We start from the raw sequence: 23,695 nt of genomic DNA on the forward strand, positions 1-23,695 counted from the left end.
TCGATGCACGGACATCGGTGAAAGCGCGGCGCGGGCACCGGGAGGACAGCGGCGCGGGGTCGCGGTTCTACACCGTGCGCCGGCGCGGCGTGCTTCGTCTTGCTTGTTACTCTTTTTATAAATTGAATGAATATTACACCTATCGTATTATTGCAGTCCACACTTTGATTTTAAAAGACATCACCAGTCTACCCCAGAGCAGTCGAAAACAAGTGTATTATCAATGAGTAAAATTCTTAAAGCTCTAGAGCAGTGATTCTCAACCACTGTTCCGCGGTCTCAACCACTTTCGTATATTTAATGGTTTTTTATAAACGCTTTATGCAGTGTTTTAGAAAGTAAATAGTTTAAATCTTTTTCTTTGTGTGCCGCCAAATTTTAAAATCGTTTAATGTGTGCCGCCAAATTTTAAAATCGTTAAATATGTGCCGCAACAAATAAAAGGTTGAGAATCACTGCTCTAGAGATATCTTCATAGTTAATACACTTGATATCTTGATGCAATGTCATATTCGGAAATGTAGAATATGGCGTTTTATAGTTTTCAATTTCGTATGTGTGGGGTTGTGATCATTTAAATTGCATTTTTTTCCCTTTTAGTTCATTTAATCCTCATTTATGATTATATTTTTATTAGTACAATATTATGACGGTTAACATTGAAATACCATAACTAATTATATTTTAACAATAACTCAAAGCGTTTTCTTGCTCTTCAACAAATGCATAGCAAGTGCTTCAACTTCCGATACAGATAATGAAGCTGATATGTCTTGAATCTTTTTAACCTTACGAGGTGCTATGCTTTCCTGAGGGATACCTTTGCTTTCTACCAGTTTCCTTTTTTGAGGTCTGAAAATAAAAATATTTATGCAATATAAATAGCACAATTCATTCTTCGTTCTCTAAATGTGTATATAAGCCCACAATCAACCAAGACAAACCAAACCATTTTTAATATATAGCAACTATAATCTAAAACTTTTTGTGAAATCATAAACAATGAAATCAGTTGAATCCACCAAACCTAATGAATATAACAATAAAAATGAAAATTAGAATAATTAAAATTGGAATTCAATGAGGGAATGGGTCTATGTGATTATTATTACAACCTATTGACTCCCACTTTTAGTTTTTTTGGAATTAAAAATACAGTAAAATACCTGTGATACTTCTCTTCTTCACTGTAAGATCCCTGATCCAAATCAGTGTCATCTTCATTTCTACTGCTGCCAACATCACTACTCTTATCATTATTGCCATCCTCATTACTATAAATCTTATCAGGATCAGGAAACCATGATAGATCTGGTCCGTCAGACTCTGACTGTGATCCAAAATCATCCTTTTCCCCTTCTTCATCTTTCTTTTTATTCTTTAGTTTTCTTTTTTCTTCTTTATGTTTTGCTTTTATCCTCTGTCGAAATCTTATTTTATCAAATTTATCCTCTTCTTGTAGAACTTCTTTAGCTTTTTCAATGTCAATTCCTCCAATGTCCTCATTTGCAAATTGTTTAGCTATATCAGATCTGACATTTCTTTTTTCATCCTCTATAATTTGTCCTTCCTCATTAAATGTCACTTTGGTGTTCACTTTCAACTTCTTTTTCAGTATTTTCTTGGCAACAGCTGCCTTTGTTAATGGTTTAGATTTCTTCCTAGAAGTTGTTTCCTCAGCAGTTGAAACCTCTTCAGCTACTTGAATATTTTTAGTTTTAACTTGAAGAAAGTCATCTTCATCACTATCTATATTGTTATGGAAGTCAAATTTAGGTAATGCTTTCTTTTTAATTATCTCTTTCTTTTGCTGTTTTTTTCCTTCTGGGTTTTCTTCAATACTCTGATCTGTTTCAGCCCCATCATCATCCCGAGCTTTAAGTTTGTCAATAATATTGCTGCCCTGGGATTCTTGATCTATTTTGTATTGATTTTGCCTATGATACTTCTCTAAGAATCTTATCCTTGGTGGCACAATTAAGCCCAGTGATCTGGCATAAGCATCAGTATCTAAAAGCTGAACTTTAAATATATCTTTATTTTTCATTAAGAATATAGACTTTAAGTAGCAAACAAATGCTCTTTGTGCGGTTTGCTTCAGTTCAGTGTTGTCAGATAATAGAGCTTCTATTTTAAGTTGTGGAGCAACTACTTTTGATGGATCAATGGCTATTTTGTTAATTGGAATCTTACTATTTTTTAAACTCTCAACAAATTTCTCTTCATGGGGTAATAGCATGAGGAGGCCTTCTCCTTTACCAAGCACTCCTCTAGCTGTCCTGCCAGCTCTGTGGATGTATGTCTCTACATCTTCTGGGCAATCCATTTGTATAACCCAATTTACCCTTGGAAAGTCTAAGCCCCTTGATGCCAAATCTGTAGCAAACAATACAACATTTGATTTCCTACAAAATTCATTATAAATCTTTTCTCTTTTCTCCTGATGCAGAGTTCCATAGAGAGCCAGTAAACTGACCCCAGGCCTCAGCTTACAGAACAAATCATAAGTGTATTTAACTTGCTTACAGGTTGCCATAAACACTAGCACTTTTTGTTTCAAATGGTTTCTAATAAAAGACCAAAGTATTCCAATTTTCTCATCAATCTCACATGTGATGTAACTCTGTTGTAGTGCCTCTGGAGTTACTGTGGCAGCTTGCTCATGAGGAGCTACATATGTGGGAAATGACAAGCTCAGTCTGGCTAAATCTTTAACAGATTTAGTCTGTGTCGCCGAGAAAAGCAATGTTTGTCTTTGAGGCGGCAAGTTCTCTATTATAGCATTCATCGTGGTTTCAAAGCCCATATCTAAGCACCTATCAGCCTCATCTAGGACAACAATTTGGAGGTGGCTACAGTCAAACAGAGGGTTCTCATCCATGTGCTGCAGCAACCTACCTGGAGTACATATTAATATATTGATTTGATCCATTCTTTTTCGTTCAAATTTTAAATTCTGTCCACCAATAATCAGTCCAGCAGAGAAATCATGAAAATGTCCAATTTTCCTGAGAGTTTCATATATTTGGTAAGCTAGCTCTCTTGTTGGTGATATCACTAATGCTCCAACTCCATCTAATCTGGTCCATTTCTTACAAAACAAGTTTTCTAATATGGGTATTAAGAATGCTAAGGTTTTGCCAGAACCTGTTTTAGCTGCGCCAAGGATATCTTTTCCTTGCAGTGCATATCCGATAGCTTGTTTCTGTATTTCAGTGGGAGTCACGTAATTATTCGCTTTGAGTCCATTTAGAGTTTTCTGGGAGAGGGGAAAATCTTTAAAAGTTCTTATGTCATCCGGATTTATCTGTAACCAAATGATCACCGTATTATTAGGTTATTAATTTTAAAAAAAGATTGTCTGATTACATTTCAGGGAATTGTAACCAAACGTAATATTTTTACCTTTTCATATTGCCCCTGTAAATATTTGATTGCGGCATCTTCCTCAAAGCTTTTTTTCTTACGTGGTTTATACAACAAAACTTTCTTACGCCCTCGTTGAGCTTTTGGGTCTTTTTCTTCTTGTTTCATTGTAAAATTACGTTTCTCTAACATAAAATCTAATAACCCACATGGACTTGTTGTGACATTTATTGTGATTATCTATGGTGACAATCAACAACGAGTTTGTTTTCTTTGAAAGTCAAGGGAATGTCGTCCAAACACAGAAAGTTTTGATAATCTTCAACCACTAATTATACGGTATAGCTTCATTAAATAAACAGCAGAAATAATAGATATGACAGCTAAGGACAAAGTGTAATATCCTGAGTGAAGATCCAATATTACTAGGTTCTACTTTGCTTAATAACAGGTACGTGGTAGGTACTAATGGGTCCATTTATCAGTGTTTTATCTATAGCATGTGGTGTAGACCTCTACCCACCAATCATTACTCTTATCCATTCCAACCTAGGTCTCACGTGATTGTAAGACACTGATCCTCATAGACATCGTCAATTCCAGAGGCACAGCCAAACAACTATCAACTTTACCTCCACATTTAAGTAGAAACAAGGAAATGCCTGCCCTGTCAAGTCGAGTCTGTTAGACTTTTTGGCGGAAACGCAAAATATCTGAATTGTTTTGTTTAGTTAAATTGTTATAAACCTTTCACGTAGAATCTCTTTAATAAAACGCGGTCTCTATATATTTTTTTATGTTGATGTCTCCGTTTAAAAAGTCTTACATGTTTTTCTACTTATTTTTTCTAAATTTGTTCTGTCATTCTTTTGCTTTTGAGATTTCCTCTGAATAGGTTAAAATCTATCTACCTAAATATGGTAGTGGCCTTTTTAATCGCCATAGTGTAATAATAGGTCTGATGCTTTCTTCAACATCTGTGAAAGTGTAAAAGTGCGACAAAATAAAACAAAGTCGCTTTTTTTTTGGTTATTCCAAAAAGTAAATTGAACGTTTTTCCCTTTTCATTGAAAGTATTTCATTTAACTTCATAGAATATCTGTGATATTGTCTTACTTCAGTTCATTCGCATTAGTTCCAAAATTGATTTATGAAATTAAATTAATTTTGTCCCATAACATCATTTCTATCAGATATGACAAGTCTTTAATACGTGAGAATTATGGTTATGGTCTATATTCCCTTTGCTAAGCCAATAGATAAAGTAAACTAGAAAGTCAAAGTCAATTGTTGTCAAAATGAGAATGGCAATAAAATTGGCAACTGGTTCAGGTTTATGGTCAGTTCTTGCAATTCTCGCAAAGTGCTAGCATTCACGATTCGGTTATAGAGTTGAAAGCTTGCGATAATTGTTGAATTTCATTCTTGCATCAAAAATAAGTGTAACTTAATCCACATTCATAACAAAGGTAAAAAAGCTTAAACATTGTTTAATATTTAAAAAAACTACTATAACGTCACTTAATTTGGAGGGCTTTGCAAAAAAAACATCTTTATTATGATTACGATTTCATTCTTCGAGTCTTTGTGTTGACTCATGTAGAAGTTATAAAGATTTACGTTCTTTGAAATTCCGTTAAACCTATACATATAAATATGTGCAGAGACTAGGAAAGTATCATTCTATGAGTTTAATTAAATATTTAGGATTTAGAAACTTCTCTATATTAATAATTTTTTTATTGATAAATTCTACCAGGAAAACTATACATTTATTACGAACGCACACATTTATATACATATGTATATAACATAACAATACTGTAATGAAAATTGCTATTAGCTTTAAGAGTTTTGTTACTTTTTACTAATTAGACCATAAGCGGAAAACATTTTTTTTTATTTCTGAGACAATTGATGCTGATAATTTTGGGGATTGTGGAGTATTAACAACTACACAATCATTTACAAAAAAAAAAATATAGATTTTGCACTCTATATGCATAATGTGCATCTAAGAGATGAGAAATAATCAGATAACACCAAGGGTGTATACCATTATCTACTTTTAAAGTAAGAAAAAAATAGTTAGGCCTAAATTTTAAAGTTGTAAAAAGTTTCCTATCCCTTCTGACTTGACCATAAAAGATTATATAATTTTGATTAGCTTTGTAGGATATTTTGGATGACACACTGTTGTGTTATGGAAGAAATAAGAACAATTATTAGTATTATTAACTTAAAAATGTAACCACAAATGTTCTCACTGTTGTAAATCCTCCTGCCTTTGTGGTTGCTCGACAAGGGTTGGTAAAGAACCCAGAGAAAATTAGGAAGCATTGGAAAGGCACAGTGGGGGTTGGCATTATCACTTACATGTACTAGAAGATGGGTCAGTAACTTTAAAATATTATTTTCTCCTAGATAACCATTCAAGATGAAGTGTTTAGTATTGCTGCTATGCGCAGTGGCTGCTGTGAGTGCTGTTCAGTTCTTTGACCTGGTCAAGGAAGAGTGGAGTGCCTTCAAGGTAATTTCTCATTACTTTTAACATGTTATCTTCCTCTCTCTCACTCTCGCTCACACACCGACATTACTGTTGATTGCACCAGTTTTGCTATAGTCTTTGGTGTCATCATTTGATCTCTAATGAGTGTTTGCATTTGCCAATTATTGACATTATTGATATGGTGCGTGACAGTTCTGTTTAAACAGCTTGCCAGTAGTCTCTAGTGTAAAATATTCAAATTAACTTAAAACTGTACAGAACACTAGAATGACGTGACCTCTGTCAAATGAGGATTGTAAAAGCCCTCAGTACTAGGCAGCAACTTCCTTGTGTGGCGCTGCCTGAAGTCAATGAGTGACGGTAACCATTTACGTCCGTCAACCGACACCCGTTTAGACAGGTCAGGCGAGGACGTCCTGCCTACCTTTGAAGCAACACAAAATTAAGCGGCAGTTGAAAAGAAAAAGAAAATGCGCTACAGGTGCTTTTTATAACAAATAAAATGATCACGATAATGAGTTTATTAACACTGTGTGCTTAGTGAATTCATATTTATATGAAATGGGATCGTTTGCGTACGTTTGCCGTTAGGGGCGCCGTTCCAACTGCATACAAAATTGGGTTAACTTTTACGCTATCGAGAACGTTAATAAATTCGCACTAAGCACTCTGACAAGATTTCTCACCCTTTCATACTTCCGGCGTGCAGCCGTGCATCACCACATCAACTCGAGCACGCCACCCGAAGCCGTATTAATATTATAATGTCCTTAGAAGTACAATTGCGTAGTTTTGTGTTCACACAACAATTACGAGTGGGTAATATTGAAGCTTAACAATCTATAACTTTAAAAATGAACAATGTCACAAAGTCGAACTATTAAAAAGTAGCTAGTGCTTGATGAAACATATAATATGTCAAAAGATATTTTTGAGATTCATCTCTCACATCAACGACAATCTGAACATTTTTACTGGTGGTAGAACGTCTTGTGAGTCCGCACGGGTAGGTACCACAACCTTGCCTGTTTCTGCCGTGAAGCAGTAATGCGTTTCGGTTTGAAGGGTGGGACAGTCGTTATACTGTAAAAACTGGGACCTTAGAAATCATATCTCAAGGTAGGTGGCGGCATTTACGTTGAAGATGTCTAACGTCTCCGGTAAACATTTAACATCAGGTGGGCCGTGAGCTGGTCCACCCACCTAAGCAAAAAAAAAACATCAAAACATAAAAAAAAATCAAAAACACCCACTGCTTACATCAAACGCAGGATCTCAATCGTATTGTAAAACTGCTAACCCACCCTTCAAATCAGAACGCATCCACTTCTTCGCGGCAGAAATAGGCGGAGCGCTGGCACCCACAGTATGGGCTTATGATGTGTCCTACCACTACGTAAAATATATGCTAACTATAAATAAACAAAGTGTACTATAATATACGACTTTGAAATGGCAACAATCGTACGAGTCAAGGCCGCGAAGCCGGAAAAAACCAGGTAATTTAACCCGCCACCGCCGCGCCATTAATTCCTAGAGTAACCGTTTTGTTTGTTGCAAGAACTTTTCGGAATAGTGTAATTTGTAAATTCGATAAAGAGGTAACACCGTAACTGCATTAATATAAAAACTAAATAACAAAACTGGTATGTTGATATCTCTATCGCATATTCCAACAACTACATTCCGTTATTGGCGTAGCCGACCTAATGGTCCATTTGGCGTTAAGCAAATGCAGTAGCTCTTAGGCAAATGTCATCCTAGCCCATTTTGAAACTGGGACGAAGTTTCAGTTGCACTTAATTAGCGTCCATCGTATCCTCAAAATTTCGATATCGTAATATCGCTTTGAAGCCGCAGCATGCAGGGCGAATGACCATACCACAGTCGCAACATTATATTGCATTTCGATTCAACTTTTTTTTTTATTCCTTTCAATACAAAGTCGGCTTACAGTTTGCACCAAAACTCCTGACTCTTTAACACAAAAAAACATTATTAAAATTACTACGTACTATTATTATGTTAAAAATAACATTATTTTGGAAAAACGTATTCCCCAACTATCGGCAAACACGTCAGCATCCTGACAAGATAGAATTACCTAGAACAGTGGATGGAGTGGAGGGGCAGTGGCATCGTCCTGTATATTACGTTCCGGTTCGAAGGATACTTGGGACTTCGATCGCTCATCTCATCTGTCCCTCGCATAGTAGTGTCTTGTGATTGATCTCAAATTTCCCTCGTAACAGCTGCAGCACCGTCTCAACTACGAAAGCGAGGTCGAAGACAATTTCCGCATGAAGATATACGCTGAGCACAAGCACATCATCGCCAAACACAACCAGAAGTACGAAATGGGCCTCGTTTCTTACAAGCTGGGCATGAACAAGTACGGAGACATGCTCCACCACGAGTTCGTGAAGACTATGAACGGCTTCAACAAAACTGCCAAGTGAGTACTTGTCTGATTATTGAACTTCACAACTCTTAGTATGTCTTAGACATACTCGTATATTGCGCGTGTCTCGCAACGTGACACGTGAACCGTGCGTAGAGCTAATTTTATTCTAGAATTTTCATGAAATAGCGTCGGGACTCTCACTTCGAAATGCCTTTTTAGATTTACTTTATTTTAATTTCATACCGAGATTTTAACTGTATTTTTTATCAATATTGTGTTTTCAATACTGTCAATAATATTATGAATGTAAAATTGCGTATGTAACAGACATCCGTATAAACTGAGTCAACTCACAGCTCGCAGATTAGTCTTCGTAACTTGAAATAGAACCAAAGATCCTAGTTATTATTGTAAATGGAGTCACGGGTCTAGCTGGTGGTAGGTACCTATATATTGTTACGTCGTAACAAAATTCTAAAATATATAATTAATACAAAACATAATTAAAATAAAACAACAAATAAAACAACAACAAACAAAAAATAAAACACACAAACAAACAAAATAACTGGTTGTTACAATGAATGAAAACCGTGCGCTTTAACTATAGCTTCGTAATGACTATATAAGGTAATCGTTGGTACCGGAAATCAAATTATTTCTGGAACATCCGATAAGAAACGCCCACAACGTAGGTGCCTAGAAGTTACGAAAACAAAATACAATACTGATATTTGTATGGAATGGGGTCGTTTGCGTACGTTTGCCGTTAGGGGCGCTGTTCCAACTGCATGCAAAATTGGGTTAACTTTTACGCTAGCGAGAACGTTAAGGAACTCGCACTAAGCACACTGGTTGTTGATCGAGCGCTGGGTGACCCAGCTGACGCAGGGTGATCGAGAAACAATGAAACAACGTGTTTAATTTTTTTTCTGAATTATAAATTTAAAGTGAAATTAAGAGCTCCGCGGAGCATTTAAGATAAAAACTGAATGAAAAATCCTTTAAAAATTGTATAGTCAGATTTTTTAACCTACCAAATGGCTGGTACCCTAAGGGGATATTCCAGCTACTCTCGGACTGGTAGGTGAACTCACAGGCTCAAGTCAACAGAATTACTATCGGATATGCAGTCGGCAGTAGTTAGTAGTTAGCGGCGGCCAGGTTGAGGGGCTATCGTGCCGCGTTGCTTTTCCAAAGAAGCGTTTTAACACTGTCATTACGCAATCCCACAACATAGAGCTGATAGTGAGGACCTGCGTTTCGGTTATCTCTCTCTCTCGACTGTCAACTAATAAGTTGGGGAAAAAGTTTCTTCGCATTTTTTAAGAAAATTCACAACATTTTTTTAATATAGTTTATTTACATTTAACTAAAGTATGCAGGTACCATTTTGTTCGATAACTTTTTGCGATCTTGTAGGTAGGGACATGATCCCATTGCTATAGAAATTTTGGGGCTTAAAATCAGTTCGACTTGACTTAAATTCAGTCAGACTTGAATTCGACAATTCACTCCTACCATTATCATAAAGACCTACTGAGCCTGTCAACTTTGACACGGCACATGTGTTATGCGCAGATACAACGATAAAAGAGCGGGTGTATCTATGAACCAGCGATAACGTTGTTGATTGAATAACATCAATGTGGCCATAACATGTATAACCGGACCGCGATTAAGATAATAATATGCACACGACACATTTTCAAATTACAATCATTCTCGTATTTCGGTTTGAACCAGCCTTTCTAAAATACGTAGCGTAGTAAGGAGTTACGTTGTGGTATCAGGGGGAAAACTTTTGTTTGGGGAAGGGAGGTGTCGAATCGGGCGAATTGTTTTATTATGCTAACATTGTGTTTCTTTAGGTCCACACGGGTACTAATGGTGTCTTACTAATCTTTTCGGCCTTTCCTGATCGCTTCTTCAGATGGGGTTTGAAGAGAATCCTCATTAGACGGAAGTCGCTTGGCTGTGCCATGGGCATTCCTGATGATCATGAGCGACGGTGAATATGTTCCGTTAAGTAGGCCGTACGTCTGCGTTCAATGCCAATAAGAAAAGATAAAGGATCCCACAGATCTCTCCAGCGCCCTAATGCTTAGTTGCCACAAATAATCATATATATTTCTACTGGAGCTACACTGAGTCCAGGGTCGTACGTTGACACGTGCGAGCTACACACCTACCTACACGTTCGTCGGGTTGTTGAGGAAAACGCGTATCGGGAATGTGAATAAGATTTCGAACGACCATTTTGATGACCTTTGTTGAATTTATTTAAAAGAAATGTTCTTTATGTCTTTATCGGTCATTTATCAGATTGGCGTTAATAACATATGCGATAGTATTGTTATGTGATAGCACTTTATTAGCAAGTTAGTGTTTGAACTTTATATAAATCGATGCTTATCTGTGTATCCTGTAGAAGTTAATGAAGTTATATGGTCTGGTCGATTGTGCTCCATGAAAAAATAGGCGGGACGAGGGATTAATTGTTTAGTGATGAGACTGATTTCGGCTCGACGTCCATAGCCGCCGATCTCATCCCGGCGGTGAATGTAGAAAACTTGTCCCTATTTGTGGCAGAGGAGTGACAGGCTGCGGAAGCGATTCGAAGTGCCCTTTCAAAGTTTTTTTTTTTGGCGAACTTACCACTTAACATCTGGTAGACCTGCTCGTCAACTCGTTGAACGCATTTTTTTTATTGCATAAGTGGGTGGACGAGCTCACAGCCCACCTGGTGTTAAGTGGTTACTGAAGCCCATAGACATCTACAATGTAAATGCGCCACCCACCTTGAGATATAAGTTCTAAGGTCTCAGTAGAGTTACAAGGGCTACCCGTTGTTACTACGTGCTCGAATCGTGGTCCAGGCGGTTGGCCAACCCCACGTGGAATCAACGGACCGTCGAGGCGGTTTACCCAGTCTTTGATGACTGGGTGAATCGTGGCCGAGGACGCCTCACCTTGCGTCTGGTGCAGGTGCTGACTGGGCACGGATGCTTCGGGAAGTATCTGCACCAAATAGGAGCTGAGCCGACGACGAGGTGCCACCATTGTGGACACGACCTGGACACGGCGGAGCATACGCTCGCTGTCTGCCCCGCTTGGGAGGTGCAGCGCCGTGTCCTGGTCGCAAAGATAGGACCGGACTTGTCGCTGCCTGGTGTCGTGGCGTCGATGCTTGGCGGTGACGAGTCCTGGAAGGCTATGCTCGACTTCTGCGAGTGCACCATCTCGCAGAAGGAGGCCGCGGGGCGAGTGAGGCAAAGCTCTCCTCACTACGCAGAAATCCGCCGCCGCCGAGCAGGGGGTCGGGACCGGAGTCTCGTCCGTAACCCGGCCCCTTAAGAGCTTCGGGCTCCACCCATTTTGTGCGGGAAGGAGCCTATGCGTGGGGCGGCGTGGTAAGCCGCGTTCCCTCGACCGCTCCGGGGGAAGGTGTAGCGCGGCGCCATCAATGCGGACTCTTGGCCCGTGGACCGAGGAAACCGGCGGTTGTGTCGCTGGCGGCCGCTGGTCCGGCGTCTGGGGGACGGCGGGATGGATGTAATATGCTCTGCGTAAACCCGACTGGGTTCCCACCCGGTCCGGGGTAGGGCGCCGGCTGTGAGCGGCAGGAGTTTTTACTGAGGTTCAACTCCCACATACCGGGGGGGATCCGGCGATTTTATCCTGTGGAAAAAAAAAACCCCACCCTTCAGACCGAAACGCATTACTGCTTCACGGCAGAAAGAGGCGGAGTGGTGGTACCTACCCGTGCGGAGTCACAATAGGTCCTACCACCAGTGACTACGCAAATTATAATTTTGCGGGTTTGATATTTATTACACGATATTATTCTTTCACCGTGGAAGTCAATCGTGAAAATTTGTTAAGTATGTATTTCATAAAAAAAAATGGTACCCGCCTGCGGGATTTGAACACCGGTGCATACGAATGCACTGAACGTCTTATCCTTTAGGCCACGACGACTTTTTTCAGCATCAAACCTATACCGATGTTCTTATGTAACGCAGACACAACAAGAATCTGTACATGAAGGGTGGGAGCGTCCGCGGGGCTAAGTTCATATCGCCGGCCAACGTGAAGCTGCCGGAGCAGGTGGACTGGAGGAAGCACGGCGCCGTCACCGACATCAAGGACCAAGGGAAGTGTGGCTCATGCTGGTCCTTCAGCACGGTGAGTTTTTTTTTATTGCCCTTGTAGGCCGACGAGAATACGGCCCGCCTGATAGTGAGTGGTTACCGTCGCCCATGGACAACAGCAATGTCAGGAGCAGAGCTAAACCGCTGCCTACTAAGTGACACGCCGTCCTACACCTCACAGTACCCTCCTCGGCTCGTTAATGTCCTTCAGCACGGTGAGTTTATTTTTTTATTGTCCTTGTAGGCAGACGAGCATACGGCCCGCCTGATAGTGAGTGGTTACCGTCGCCCATGGACATCAGCAATGTCAGGACTAGAGCTAAACCGGTGCCTACTAAGTGAAACGCCGTTCTACAACTCACAGTATTCCTCCTCATATGTAAACCTGAAATTATAATAATTCACCTAATATTTTTGAAATCTCTCCTTTATTTTAACTAGTATAAAAATGTTGAAGTAGTTTCCCTCCATCCCTGACTGAGTTTGTTTACCGGGAACCGTTATCTGTACGCAGCTGTAATTATTGTTTTTGTCTGTTTGCGGACATTGTTATTATCTCTACGTAATTATTTCCTACAATAAGTCACCACCAATTGTATTGATTGTGTTTACTGGTTTGTTTGTTATTTTTCGGAAACTATACATTTTAGCGACAACTGCTAATTATAAACGAGGGGCTGAGATAAGAATTTCCTTGTGTAAATAGTACGGAATTTACGCATTTATAATTAATTAAAATAAATAGAGCATGTTTTTTTTTGTGGTTCTGAAGAATACTGCCGATGGAAAAAGATTATAGAGTAGGAAACCTTTGCCCCCGTATCTCGAGGATCTCTCAGGAGCCCGGAACTACCGTCCCCGTGTGTTCCAGGCTCTAGTCCCCGTGCGACTAACGTAATGTTGTATGTGTGTTGTACCAGACTGGAGCTTTGGAAGGACAGCACTTCCGTCAGTCCGGCTACCTGGTGTCGCTCTCGGAGCAAAACCTCATCGACTGCTCGGAGCAGTACGGGAACAACGGCTGCAACGGGGGGCTCATGGACAACGCCTTCAAGTACATCAAGGACAACGGGGGCATCGACACCGAGCAGACCTACCCCTACGAGGGAGTTGACGACAAGTGCAGGTCGGTCTGCACGCACGCGCACGCATACACGCACGCATACACGCACGCATACACGCACGCACGCATACACGCACGCACGCATACACGCACGCACGCATACACGCAAGCACGCATACACGCGCGCACGCATACACGCACGCACGCATACACGCACGCATACACGCACGCACGCATACACGCACGCACGCATACACGCACGCACGCATACACGCAAGCACGCATACACGCGCGCACGCATACACGCGCGCACGCATACACGCACGCACGCATACACGCACGCACCCACACACGCACATATGCACACACGCAAACACGCACGCACGCGACCGCGGGCCCGCCGGTCAGTTACGATTTGTCTATCTCAACTAAACGCTATCAGCACTAACAATGACGTAAATAAATAACAACAATAGGAATGCTACATTTGGCACTCTGACCCGCCGCAGGTACAATCCCAAGAACACCGGTGCTGAGGACGTGGGCTTCGTGGACATCCCCGAGGGCGACGAACAGAAGCTGATGGAAGCCGTGGCCACCGTGGGGCCCGTCTCCGTGGCCATCGACGCCTCGCACACCAGCTTCCAGCTCTACTCCAGCGGAGTCTACAACGAGGAGGAGTGCTCCTCCACTGACCTGGACCACGGGGTCAGTCTCGCTTGCATCCTATATTTATATATATTATAACCCCGGGCACTAAAAACAACAAGTTTTGACAGTCGATGCCATTGATATTGAGATCATACACTAGTAAAGGGTTTTTGAAATTTTTACCCTCAAAAGGCACACAGGGTTGCATTGTAGGACATCCGGCCTGCTCAAAGTAAGAAACAGGATTTTTATACAGTGCGGGCTCCCTCACACAGGGAATGGTAACAAGTTTTTACTAGTCGTAGGGCCTCATGTGAGTCCTCACGGATAGGTACCACCACCCCGCCTATTTTTGCCGTGAAGCAGTAATGCGTTTCGGTTTGAGCGGTGGGGCAGCCGTTGTAACTATACTTAAGACCTTAGAACTTATATCTCAAGGTGGGTGGTATTTGCGTTTACGTTGTAGATGTCTATGGGCTCCAGTAACCACTTAACACCAGGTGGGCTGTGAGCTCCTCCTACCATCTAAGCAATAAAAATAAAATAAAGTATATTTTTAACAATATTGGACGTGTACCTCGAGCACATTTCCCGGGGCCCCCAGCGCCCTCCCTCCGACAGACCACGCAAAGATCAGTTGTATCAGTATTATTATGTCGATACGAACCTGTTGATTCATTGAAATATAGCTGGTAAGACGTTACAGTAATTGTTGTTGACTTGTTTTAACTTGTACTGGTGTGGCGGGTGGGCAGGTTCTGGTGGTGGGTTACGGCACCGACGAGCAGGGCGTGGACTACTGGCTCGTGAAGAACTCGTGGGGCCGCTCGTGGGGCGAGCTGGGCTACATCAAGATGATCCGGAACAAGAACAACCGCTGCGGCATCGCCTCCTCCGCCTCCTACCCCCTCGTGTAAACCCCCCCCTCCCTCCCGCGGAGCTGCAACATTCACATCTCTTATGTATACTTATGGTTAAGTTATCTCTGTAATATGTATAATTCTCATAATGTATGATTAGGTTAAGAAACTTTATGAAAATTTAAGACTACTTTCGTTATATTTTATAAGTTTAAAAATCAAGTTAGAAGTCTCACAAACCTGAGGACGGCAATACCACAACTGGCCCCCGACCGCGGTCAGGGACTGGGCTATACACGTTGGCTTCAGTTCGTCAGTAGGCCAACGGCGACGACCTACCGACATTGTCAATAACAGTACGTGGCAGCGAAGAAGGACGCCGTCATCGAATGTTTATGTCCAAACTCAGATTAATAAATAATTTTATAAAAACTTGTTACAAATGTTTTTCATTTATTCACGTTGTCAAATGTAGTTACGACTTACGGACTTGAAGGTACATTATTGTTGAAGTTCTCATAATTTAAGTATCGGCCGGAGAGCGCTCACTGCGCGGGCACGCCACAACAGAGATCTTCTCCACTCTCTCGCGCTGAGTCCTGGAGGGTTTATCTCTGTGTCGATTTTAGACTGTTGCATCGAATTATAAGCCACACCGGTGCTTCTCGATCTCTGATCTAAACAATCTAAAAAAAAGCAATCACAAGACTTCAGAATTAGTTCAGTAGCACACAGTACTTCAGGTCACAATCGGAAGGCCCGGACCTGGATAAATAAGCCAGCACTATTCCTGTGATAGCCTAGCACTCGGTTGGATCTACGAGTGACAAGGTCATCACTGGAGATGTTTTTGTTTTGCATGAAACGCATGACGTCACACTGTTTTAACAAAAACAAGTCAACACTCGCTAACCTTGAAGTGTTTTATTTTGATGTAGCGTCGGTATAGTAGGTATGTAATCAATGGGTCGCCGATATGTTTTTGCGCTCCCAAACTGAGCGCGTGAATGGTCTAAATGAAATTTACTTAATAAACTAGACAGTAGAAAATGCCTATTTCTAAGGAACTCTAAATGGATCCATCTAAATTTTTTCAATTTCCTTATATTTCATTAATGGTTGGGTGCAATGTAAGCCCGCCTATTTCTGCCGCGAGCCGGTCCCGCATCTCGGTCGGAGAAATGTGGGACAGCTGCTATACAGCATGATTCAGACTTTCAATTCGCTTAAAATTGGTGACGGCTTTCATGTTGTGACAGCTGTGAGCTCCGATAATCACTTAATTCACCAAAATAACTTATTCAACTGTCTTAACAATAACACATTCAGTTACTGACCGTTCACTTAACCGAGGAAGGCTATTCGGATTATTGATAATCCGGACCTTACGGGTCACTTGGAAACTCTGGCTCTACTGGGAAATAGGTTCCATTGATGTTTTCTTCCAAATGTGCTATTGGAGTTCTCTAAGGAGTGGTTTGAGAAGATAACGTCTCCTTCATAGCACGGCCCGCCATCGGAGCAGAGGTCATCTCTTCAAACAAGGTTCAAGAAGAGGTCTCAGCGGCTGTAACTCTAACGTCTCCCTGGGATTGCCAGCGACAATGAATTTGTGACGTACCTACTCAAACTCTAAATTACAAGTTTGTATATTGAAGAAACATTCTGGTTATATATGAAATTCATTATTTATTTTGCACTTGAAAGTGTTCGTTACAATTTTATACAATTCATATACAAAAATATGAGAGGGTTTATCCTCAATGGTGTAATCGAGAGCCCTCAAACAAAGCATAACAGTTACACAGTAGAGGCTGGGCAGCTAGCTACTGTGCCAGCGTCTACAAGATACAATTTAAACAGGCCCATAGATAATAAATACACTTCATATTTAAGAAGCAGGTCTGGCTGATACACTCGTATCTATCTATCTATCTATCTATCTATCTATCTGACTAATTTATTTTTAAATATTTGTTTAGGACGACTTGTTTCGATACCTACATATTAATTGATACCCAGGTAAGTTCTGGGGTCGTGACCGTCGTCTGTATTTGTTATCGAAGGTAATCAAGTCTCCCGATGTTGTTGATCCTCTTTTATTATTTTGATTAATATGTACATAAGTACGTGTGCATTGTGACGATAATGGATAACACAACTAGCTGAGTCACTCGCCGGATCTCCTCTGTGAGTCGCGATTCCTAGTTGGCGGTAGATTCAGCGAAGCACTGTTCTTACTAGGGCAGAGGTTAGCGAAGTCTCTCCAGCTGAACCCGGGCGTTCGCTCTCCAACAACGGCGAAGCCAGAATAGCCTCTCGAGACTACTGGCAGGCAAAAAAGTTTAACACCTTCATCGGCTTTCGCAGTTTGATTAAGGAATACACGATAAATCTTAATGTCACTATTATACCGTCTTGACAAATATCTATCTTGAAGCTAGACCAACAAGAGTATGCTGCGTTTCTTTTTAGACCAACTAGGTACGCAACAACAACACAACTTTTGCTGTTTCTTGTAATATGAATGAATTAGTAGGCATTGGCTTGGCTCTGCCCCTGGCATTGCTGAAGTCCATGGGCGACGGTAACCACTCACCATCAGGTGGGCCGTATGTTCGTCTGCCTACAAAGGCAATAAAAAAAATTAAAAAAAATCTATTAATCTATTACTGCGTTATCTAAATTATATTCAATCGCACTCGTGACGGTCAAAGAAAGTGGCCCGGCGAGGCGGTATGCTGTTTATTGCGCTATACATAGACGGGCTCCAGGCCCGCCTGGTTTTAAATGTTTGTCGGAGCCCATAGACAGCTCAGCGAGACTGCAACCCTCAAGGTTAGAGACAAATATAAATCGTATTGTATAAATACTGTCCCACCCTTGAAACCAGAACATGATTGCTTCGCGAACATACTTACATGATACCGTGTACCGATACATTTTATTCATATTACGTTTTATAAAGTGGTACTGTAAGTAAGTACCTAATATTAAACGTAAAGGACAACAAAAAATAAAGTATATTTATCAAAAACAAATATGTATGAAATTCTCATAGAGTAGAAAATGAGGAAACCGACCACGTTGAGATCTGTCGTGGGGTCCGGCAGGGGTGTGTCTTATCCCCGTTACTTTTTAATGTCTACTCAGAGGCTGTGATGTCAAAAGCTCTTGAAAACCTTGAAGTGGGAATAGGAATCAAGAAACCCGGATTTGAGTTCAAGCGTATCTGTAGCTGGGAAACAACTAGAGCGGGTACGACAGTACAAGTATTTAGGAGCTTGGGTAAATGAAGCATGGGAATCTGATCAAGAAATCAAAACCCGGATAGAAACTGATCGAGCCTCTTTTAATAAAATGAGGAAAGTTCTTTGCTGTCGTCAACTGAATATACAGCTCCGAGTCAGGCTACTCATGTGTTATATCTTGCCTATCGTCATGTATCGTCATCGTATGGTTGTGAAACGTGGACCCTGAAAGAGGACACTACAAGACGCCTACAGGCATTCGAGATGTGGTGCTACCGTCGCATGTTACGCATTAGTTGGACGCAGAGGGTCAGGAACGAAACCGTGCTTCAGCGCGTTCATATGTCCCGGAAAATGTTGCCTGCTATCAAAAAGCGCAAGATAGAGTATCTCGGCCACGTGCTCAGGAACGATCGATACATGCTACTGCAGCTGATAATTATGGGCAAAGTGGACGGAAAGAGACGTGCTGGGCGAAGAAAAAAGTTATGGCTCCGGAATATCCGGGAGTGGACCGGTATTGCCTCCGTCGAACAGCTGTTCCGGCTGGCTGCTGACAGAAAGGAATACAGAAAGCTAACGGCCAACCTTCAGGATTGAAGAGGCACTGGAAGAAGAAGATGAAGAAATTGTCATTCTTCGTGTTCGTTATATTAACTTCTACTAGGGTCTTAACAGAACAACTTGTCGTTGCCGAGTGTTGTGGCATCGATGCTCGGTGACGACGAGCCGTGGAAGGCGATGCTCGACTTCTGCAAGTGCACCATCTCGCAGAAGGAGGCAGCGGGTCACGTGAGAGACGCACAGGCCCGCCGCCGTCGAGCGGGGGCCAGGGAGGCGGATTTCGCCCAAGCCCTGGCCCTCTAAGTGTTTCGGGTCTCCCTCACATGTCAGCCTGGGGACCGGTGAAGGGGGTCTAAGAAGACGACGTGCAAGCTGCTCTGCACGCAAGAGCATCCGGGTGATGGAAGCCCGGCTATCCTCAACCCACGCTGGTTCTGACACAGCGGGGTATTCCGTAGGATAGACCATTCTAACCAGCGCCATCTAGGCGGGCTTCGGATAGCCTGCCGACCGAGAAGGCTGGTGGTCGTGGCACCGATGACCGCCGGTCCGACGTCCCGAGGGGGAGGGTGATGGGAGAGGTGTGCTCCGCACTAAACGCTTCACTTTCCCCCTTTTGCCTTTTCATGAGTTCTGTCTCATGCGAGGCTTGGATGCTGGTTGTTGAGCGACAGGAGGTTTTAGTCGGTTCAACTTCGACATGCCCCGCCCTCCATCCCTAGTGGAGGGCGGGGCAGGAAGTCCGGTGATTTCCTCCTGACAAAAAAAAACAGTCTTAACGGGTTCAGTGAAAACTTTGGTGTTGATTTACGCGGGAATATAATATATGTTTTGAAAACATAAACATCGAGTACCTACTATAAACCTAAATTAATTGTAGATAAAATGATATCAGTAATAACGTCTACGAACTGTCGAATAAATAATTGAATGTGACATAGATTTAGAGGGCACGACGCAGTTGTTCGGCGCCTATAGACAGCAGGCGAGGGCGCTGACCTCACGACCCGTCACGTGCTTTGATAATTACATATGGGACAGACAATGATTCGCAAACTAATTAGTAATTAATAAGACAATAATTTATGTATCTGTAAAGTAAAATATTTAATGCTATCCTCCTTTATGTTTTAAAGAATGAAATGAAATAAAAAACTCGACCTCATTAAAAATACTAAACAAAAAAGTGATATTTTATTTTATTGTAATCGGGTTTTTCGTTTTATTCAATAACTTAATCCACTTTCTGGAGCTGCTCGCAGCAATTATTTTAACTATTTATTGTATTGCCTTCTTTCTAGAATGTAAAAATGTTTATATAGTGTCATGCATGATGCAATAATACATGCCATTGATCTGGCACCTTCCGAATAGGAAGGAACCTAGTAAAATATATTTTTTGCGTTTAAATATTTACATAAAATAGAGTCATTACATTTCAAATTAATTATTCATAATAGTTTACAAATTTTGTTTAGTACAGAACAAACATTAATGATGCAATGCCTATGATTCATTGTCTCTACAAGTCTTTGTTTCTAAATACCAGCTGCGTAATATATTTTAACAATAATAATTAGTGTTACACTTCCTATTGAAATGAATGGTAAACTTTTATTCTGTATGATTAATATTAAAGACATTCAAAACGACCTTTTTAAATACTAACTTCAGGTGGTGTTGATTCATTCTGGTCCAAATAATAAACCACAGAGACATAGGTAATTATATAGGTATATTGCATAAATCAACGGTAAGGCGTTTCGGGTTCCGCACGTTACAGGGTCTCCCAGCCCAGAGGAAGGTTCGCAGTTAAATTCAATAACAGATGCGGAGAAAACTCACGACCCATCGCTGGTACGTTCATTTCAAACATATTGCCAAGTAGGATAATCCAGCATAACCCAAATCGATCTGTGTCTGAAAGAATATTATTGTTGTAAATTCGTACTTAATAGTGATACAGAAAATCCAGATCTTAGGGATCGTGATCCTAATCATAGACCAAAAACCACTTAGTATCAGGTGAGCTACGTCTGCTCGTCTAAAATAATAAAAGAACATTAATGAGACAATTAATATAAATAACTGAAAAATTATTCATTACACCGAACTAACATAAGTTATCATAATCTTGTGAAGTCATTTCGGTTAGTACAAAATTCGACGGAAGTACGAATAAAGTCATGATTGTGTTTTGCCTTTTCAATTGAAAGAAACATTCCAGTTTAAATAAATGATGTTGATTCATCAAATAATTTGACTTGCTGATAATATTAGTGACCTCTTTACCAAGTAATTTAATATGTGTAGGTATGTAAGTTCAGAAAAAAATAACGTGATACCCACAAATAACAGTGGATGTATAGATAAGTATCGACTTGATCTAGTTTATTTCTCTCATGGCGCCGCTTCAAGGAAACAAACTGGCCATGCACAGGCTCGGAGCTGGGGAACTGCCGGTTCCATACACGATCACAATAAAAAACGTTATATATTTGTTTAAGATTTCTGTCGACTGTTGCCAATAGTGGAACTCCGAAATGGGAATTCACTGTAATGTCAAGAGACCAGCCGCAGCGCCTGTAATGTCGAGCGATAAAAAAAATCTCGAGAGTTTGACGAGCAACCTAACCAATAGACCCAATCCACTGAGTTTCTCACCGGTTCGCGATTCCGACCCAGTGGTATATTTAGTGAATCATTTGCAATTATCTCAGGTTGAGCCCGCACGGGTTGGTACCACCCCGCCTCTCTTTGCCGTGAAGCAGTTATACATTTCGTCTTAAAGGGTGGGGCAGTCGTACTGTAAAAACGGAAACTTTGAAGTCATGTTTCAAAGCGGGTGGCTGTATTATTATTATTATTTTTCTATTGCTTAGTTGGGTGTGACGAGCTCACAGCCCACCTGGTGTTAAGTGGTTACTAAAGCCCATAGACATCTACGACGTAAATGCGCCACCCACCTTGAGATATAAGTTCTAAGGTCTCAAGTATAGTTACAACGCTGCCCCACCCTTCAAACCGAAACGCATTACTGCTTCACGGCAGAAATAGGCAGGGTGGTTGTACCTACCCGAGCGGACTCACAAGCGGTCCTACTACCAGTTACGTTGTTCATGTCTATGGGCTCCGGTAACCATTTAATATCAGGTGGACCGTAAGCACGTTCACCCATAATTTGTGCATTCTGAAGCTATTCATCCGATCGGACCGAAACTTGGTACTTGGTACTCTACGTATAATACTATAGATTATACATTTAATATTTGAGGTAATACCATCACCTTAGGTCAGACGCCGCGTGAGCAGTCATAGCGGAGCGTGACCGGACACCACCGTAGATTTACAAAAGTAGGGAGATTATTAGACGCGTCGCCACAGCTTGTTGTTCAGGGTAGGGTTAATGGTAAGAGACCTCGCGGACGAATCCCTATGCGCTGGACTGATCAGGTGAAAGACCTTACTGAAACCCCACTTAACGAGTGTGTGCGCCAGGCCTCGGTTCGTAAACTATGGAAAACATCTGTCAAGGCTTTAATAAGCAAGAATTCCACATGACCACGACTGCTCTGCCAAGAGTAACCGACTATGATGATGATGACCACGGCTACTGGATCCTAACTTAATATTGTATCGCTTATAATCATCATTTCGTAAATACTATGCTGTTTGTATAATGTTAAGCTAAAGGTTATATCTGAATTGTGGCGCCATCTATCATCGACCGACCGAACAAAGACGCTCCATCGATCGGCTGTGGAGGGTCGCGCCGCGTCGCTCTGTGGGGCGTCTCTCCGCGTAGTCGCGCCATACAAAATGATTCAAGGTTCTGACTCGCACACGGAAGGGATTCATATCACGAATCATACACAGCGCTGACCAAAACAGGAAGATCTTGTGAACTTATTTCCTCTGTCACTAGTTACGATTAACATAATAATCTCGATTTCATGTCAAGCCGCACAAATATGTAAAAACTTAATAACCGTTCCAGTCCGGCCTGCCAGGAGTGCGGAGGATCGTAGATGAAGAGGTACGGCTCCAGAGGTCTACTTCTCTGTCGCCCGCACAAGGTCAATCCTCACTTTGTTGTCCGGCTGTTGAGTACTTTGGGAATTTATTTTAATTTAATTTTTGTTACATCTGTATTTCGTTTGATTAATACTTAAAAATAACGATATGGCGTCATAAAGATATTTATTTATAAAAATTTCATTTCACTTCAACACCATCTTTTTCAGTGCACGGATTTTCTGTTGTATTCTAATATCTTCTGATCAGACAGCCTAACGTTGACATGAATACATTATGACCAGTAGACAGTACAGTAGGTACAACGACAACCTTCAGTAAGCCATGTCGTTAGCATGATGCGGTCAGTTTGTGACGTAAGCATTTGACCGCGCGGCTGCCGTTTCCACGGCGGCGTCGGTCAGGTCGTTGTGATGTTATAAGTTGTGTTCAATTTTTTTTCTCGTCCTTAGTCACGACAAAAACGTTTTGACCTTTGTCCGGAATTACCAACATCACCTGCGGATTGTCGTGCTGTCTGGTTTGAAGGGCAGGGCCGTTATTGCGTTACGTACGTCAGGCGGAAGAACCAGCCGCCGATCGCTTGGAGATGGCGGCCGCGGACGTCGACGCTTTCCTATCATGAGTTGCGTTTTAACGAGTTTCGTTGTTGATAGTACCCGCCCCGGCATTGCCGCACCCCACCTGTACTCTCCCACCACGCCAGCACTGTCCCACCCGACTGGCCCTTTGAAATTGCGGTCTGCGTAGGCAATTAAGGTCCATGTGATTAATATCTAAGGAATAGAGAGGAGGGAGAGTGTATGATCAGTTTTTCTATGCAGCAAAGGTTAGAACA

The 23,695-nt window shown here is 41.5% G+C and overlaps 2 protein-coding genes and 2 long non-coding RNA genes across 6 annotated transcripts; 2 read left to right on the forward strand and 2 right to left on the reverse strand.

Moving 5' to 3' along the window:
• Window positions 1-584: 584 nt before the first annotated feature.
• Window positions 585-3,828, reverse strand: LOC101736290 (probable ATP-dependent RNA helicase DDX10). The gene is made up of 3 exons (XM_038019381.2): window positions 3,406-3,828; window positions 1,167-3,307; window positions 585-852 (listed from the first exon to the last, which is right to left on the reverse strand). The coding sequence occupies exons 1-3, from the start codon at window positions 3,556-3,558 to the stop codon at window positions 696-698; spliced, it is 2,451 nt and encodes an 816-aa protein (XP_037875309.1). The 5' UTR covers window positions 3,559-3,828; the 3' UTR covers window positions 585-695.
• Window positions 3,829-4,627: 799 nt separating this feature from the next.
• On the forward strand, window positions 4,628-15,450 carry Bcp (fibroinase). 3 transcript variants are annotated; one of them, XM_012694266.4, is made up of 7 exons: window positions 4,628-4,835; window positions 5,791-5,896; window positions 8,128-8,330; window positions 12,305-12,467; window positions 13,354-13,559; window positions 14,006-14,204; window positions 14,903-15,450. In XM_012694266.4, exons 2-7 carry the CDS (start codon window positions 5,804-5,806, stop codon window positions 15,062-15,064), a joined length of 1,026 nt encoding a protein of 341 aa, XP_012549720.1. In that variant the 5' UTR covers window positions 4,628-4,835; window positions 5,791-5,803; the 3' UTR covers window positions 15,065-15,450. The 3 variants fall into 3 exon arrangements, with proteins under 3 accessions (XP_012549720.1, XP_062531112.1, NP_001037464.2); NM_001043999.2 differs by lacking the exon at window positions 4,628-4,835 and having other exon boundaries at window positions 5,804-5,896; window positions 14,903-15,064; XM_062675128.1 differs by having other exon boundaries at window positions 13,354-15,450.
• Window positions 14,902-15,858, reverse strand: LOC134201123 (uncharacterized). The gene is made up of 2 exons (XR_009976316.1): window positions 15,773-15,858; window positions 14,902-15,693 (listed from the first exon to the last, which is right to left on the reverse strand). It is a non-coding gene; the product is annotated as an uncharacterized LOC134201123 (long non-coding RNA).
• Window positions 15,859-21,336: 5,478 nt separating this feature from the next.
• LOC134201120 (uncharacterized) lies at window positions 21,337-23,035 on the forward strand. Its single transcript, XR_009976313.1, has 2 exons — window positions 21,337-21,509; window positions 22,820-23,035. It is a non-coding gene; the product is annotated as an uncharacterized LOC134201120 (long non-coding RNA).
• The last annotated feature ends 660 nt before the right edge of the window (window positions 23,036-23,695 follow it).

This window comes from Bombyx mori, chromosome 23 (genome assembly GCF_030269925.1).
Source record: "Bombyx mori chromosome 23, ASM3026992v2".
NCBI classification, from domain to species: Eukaryota; Metazoa; Arthropoda; class Insecta; order Lepidoptera; family Bombycidae; genus Bombyx; species Bombyx mori.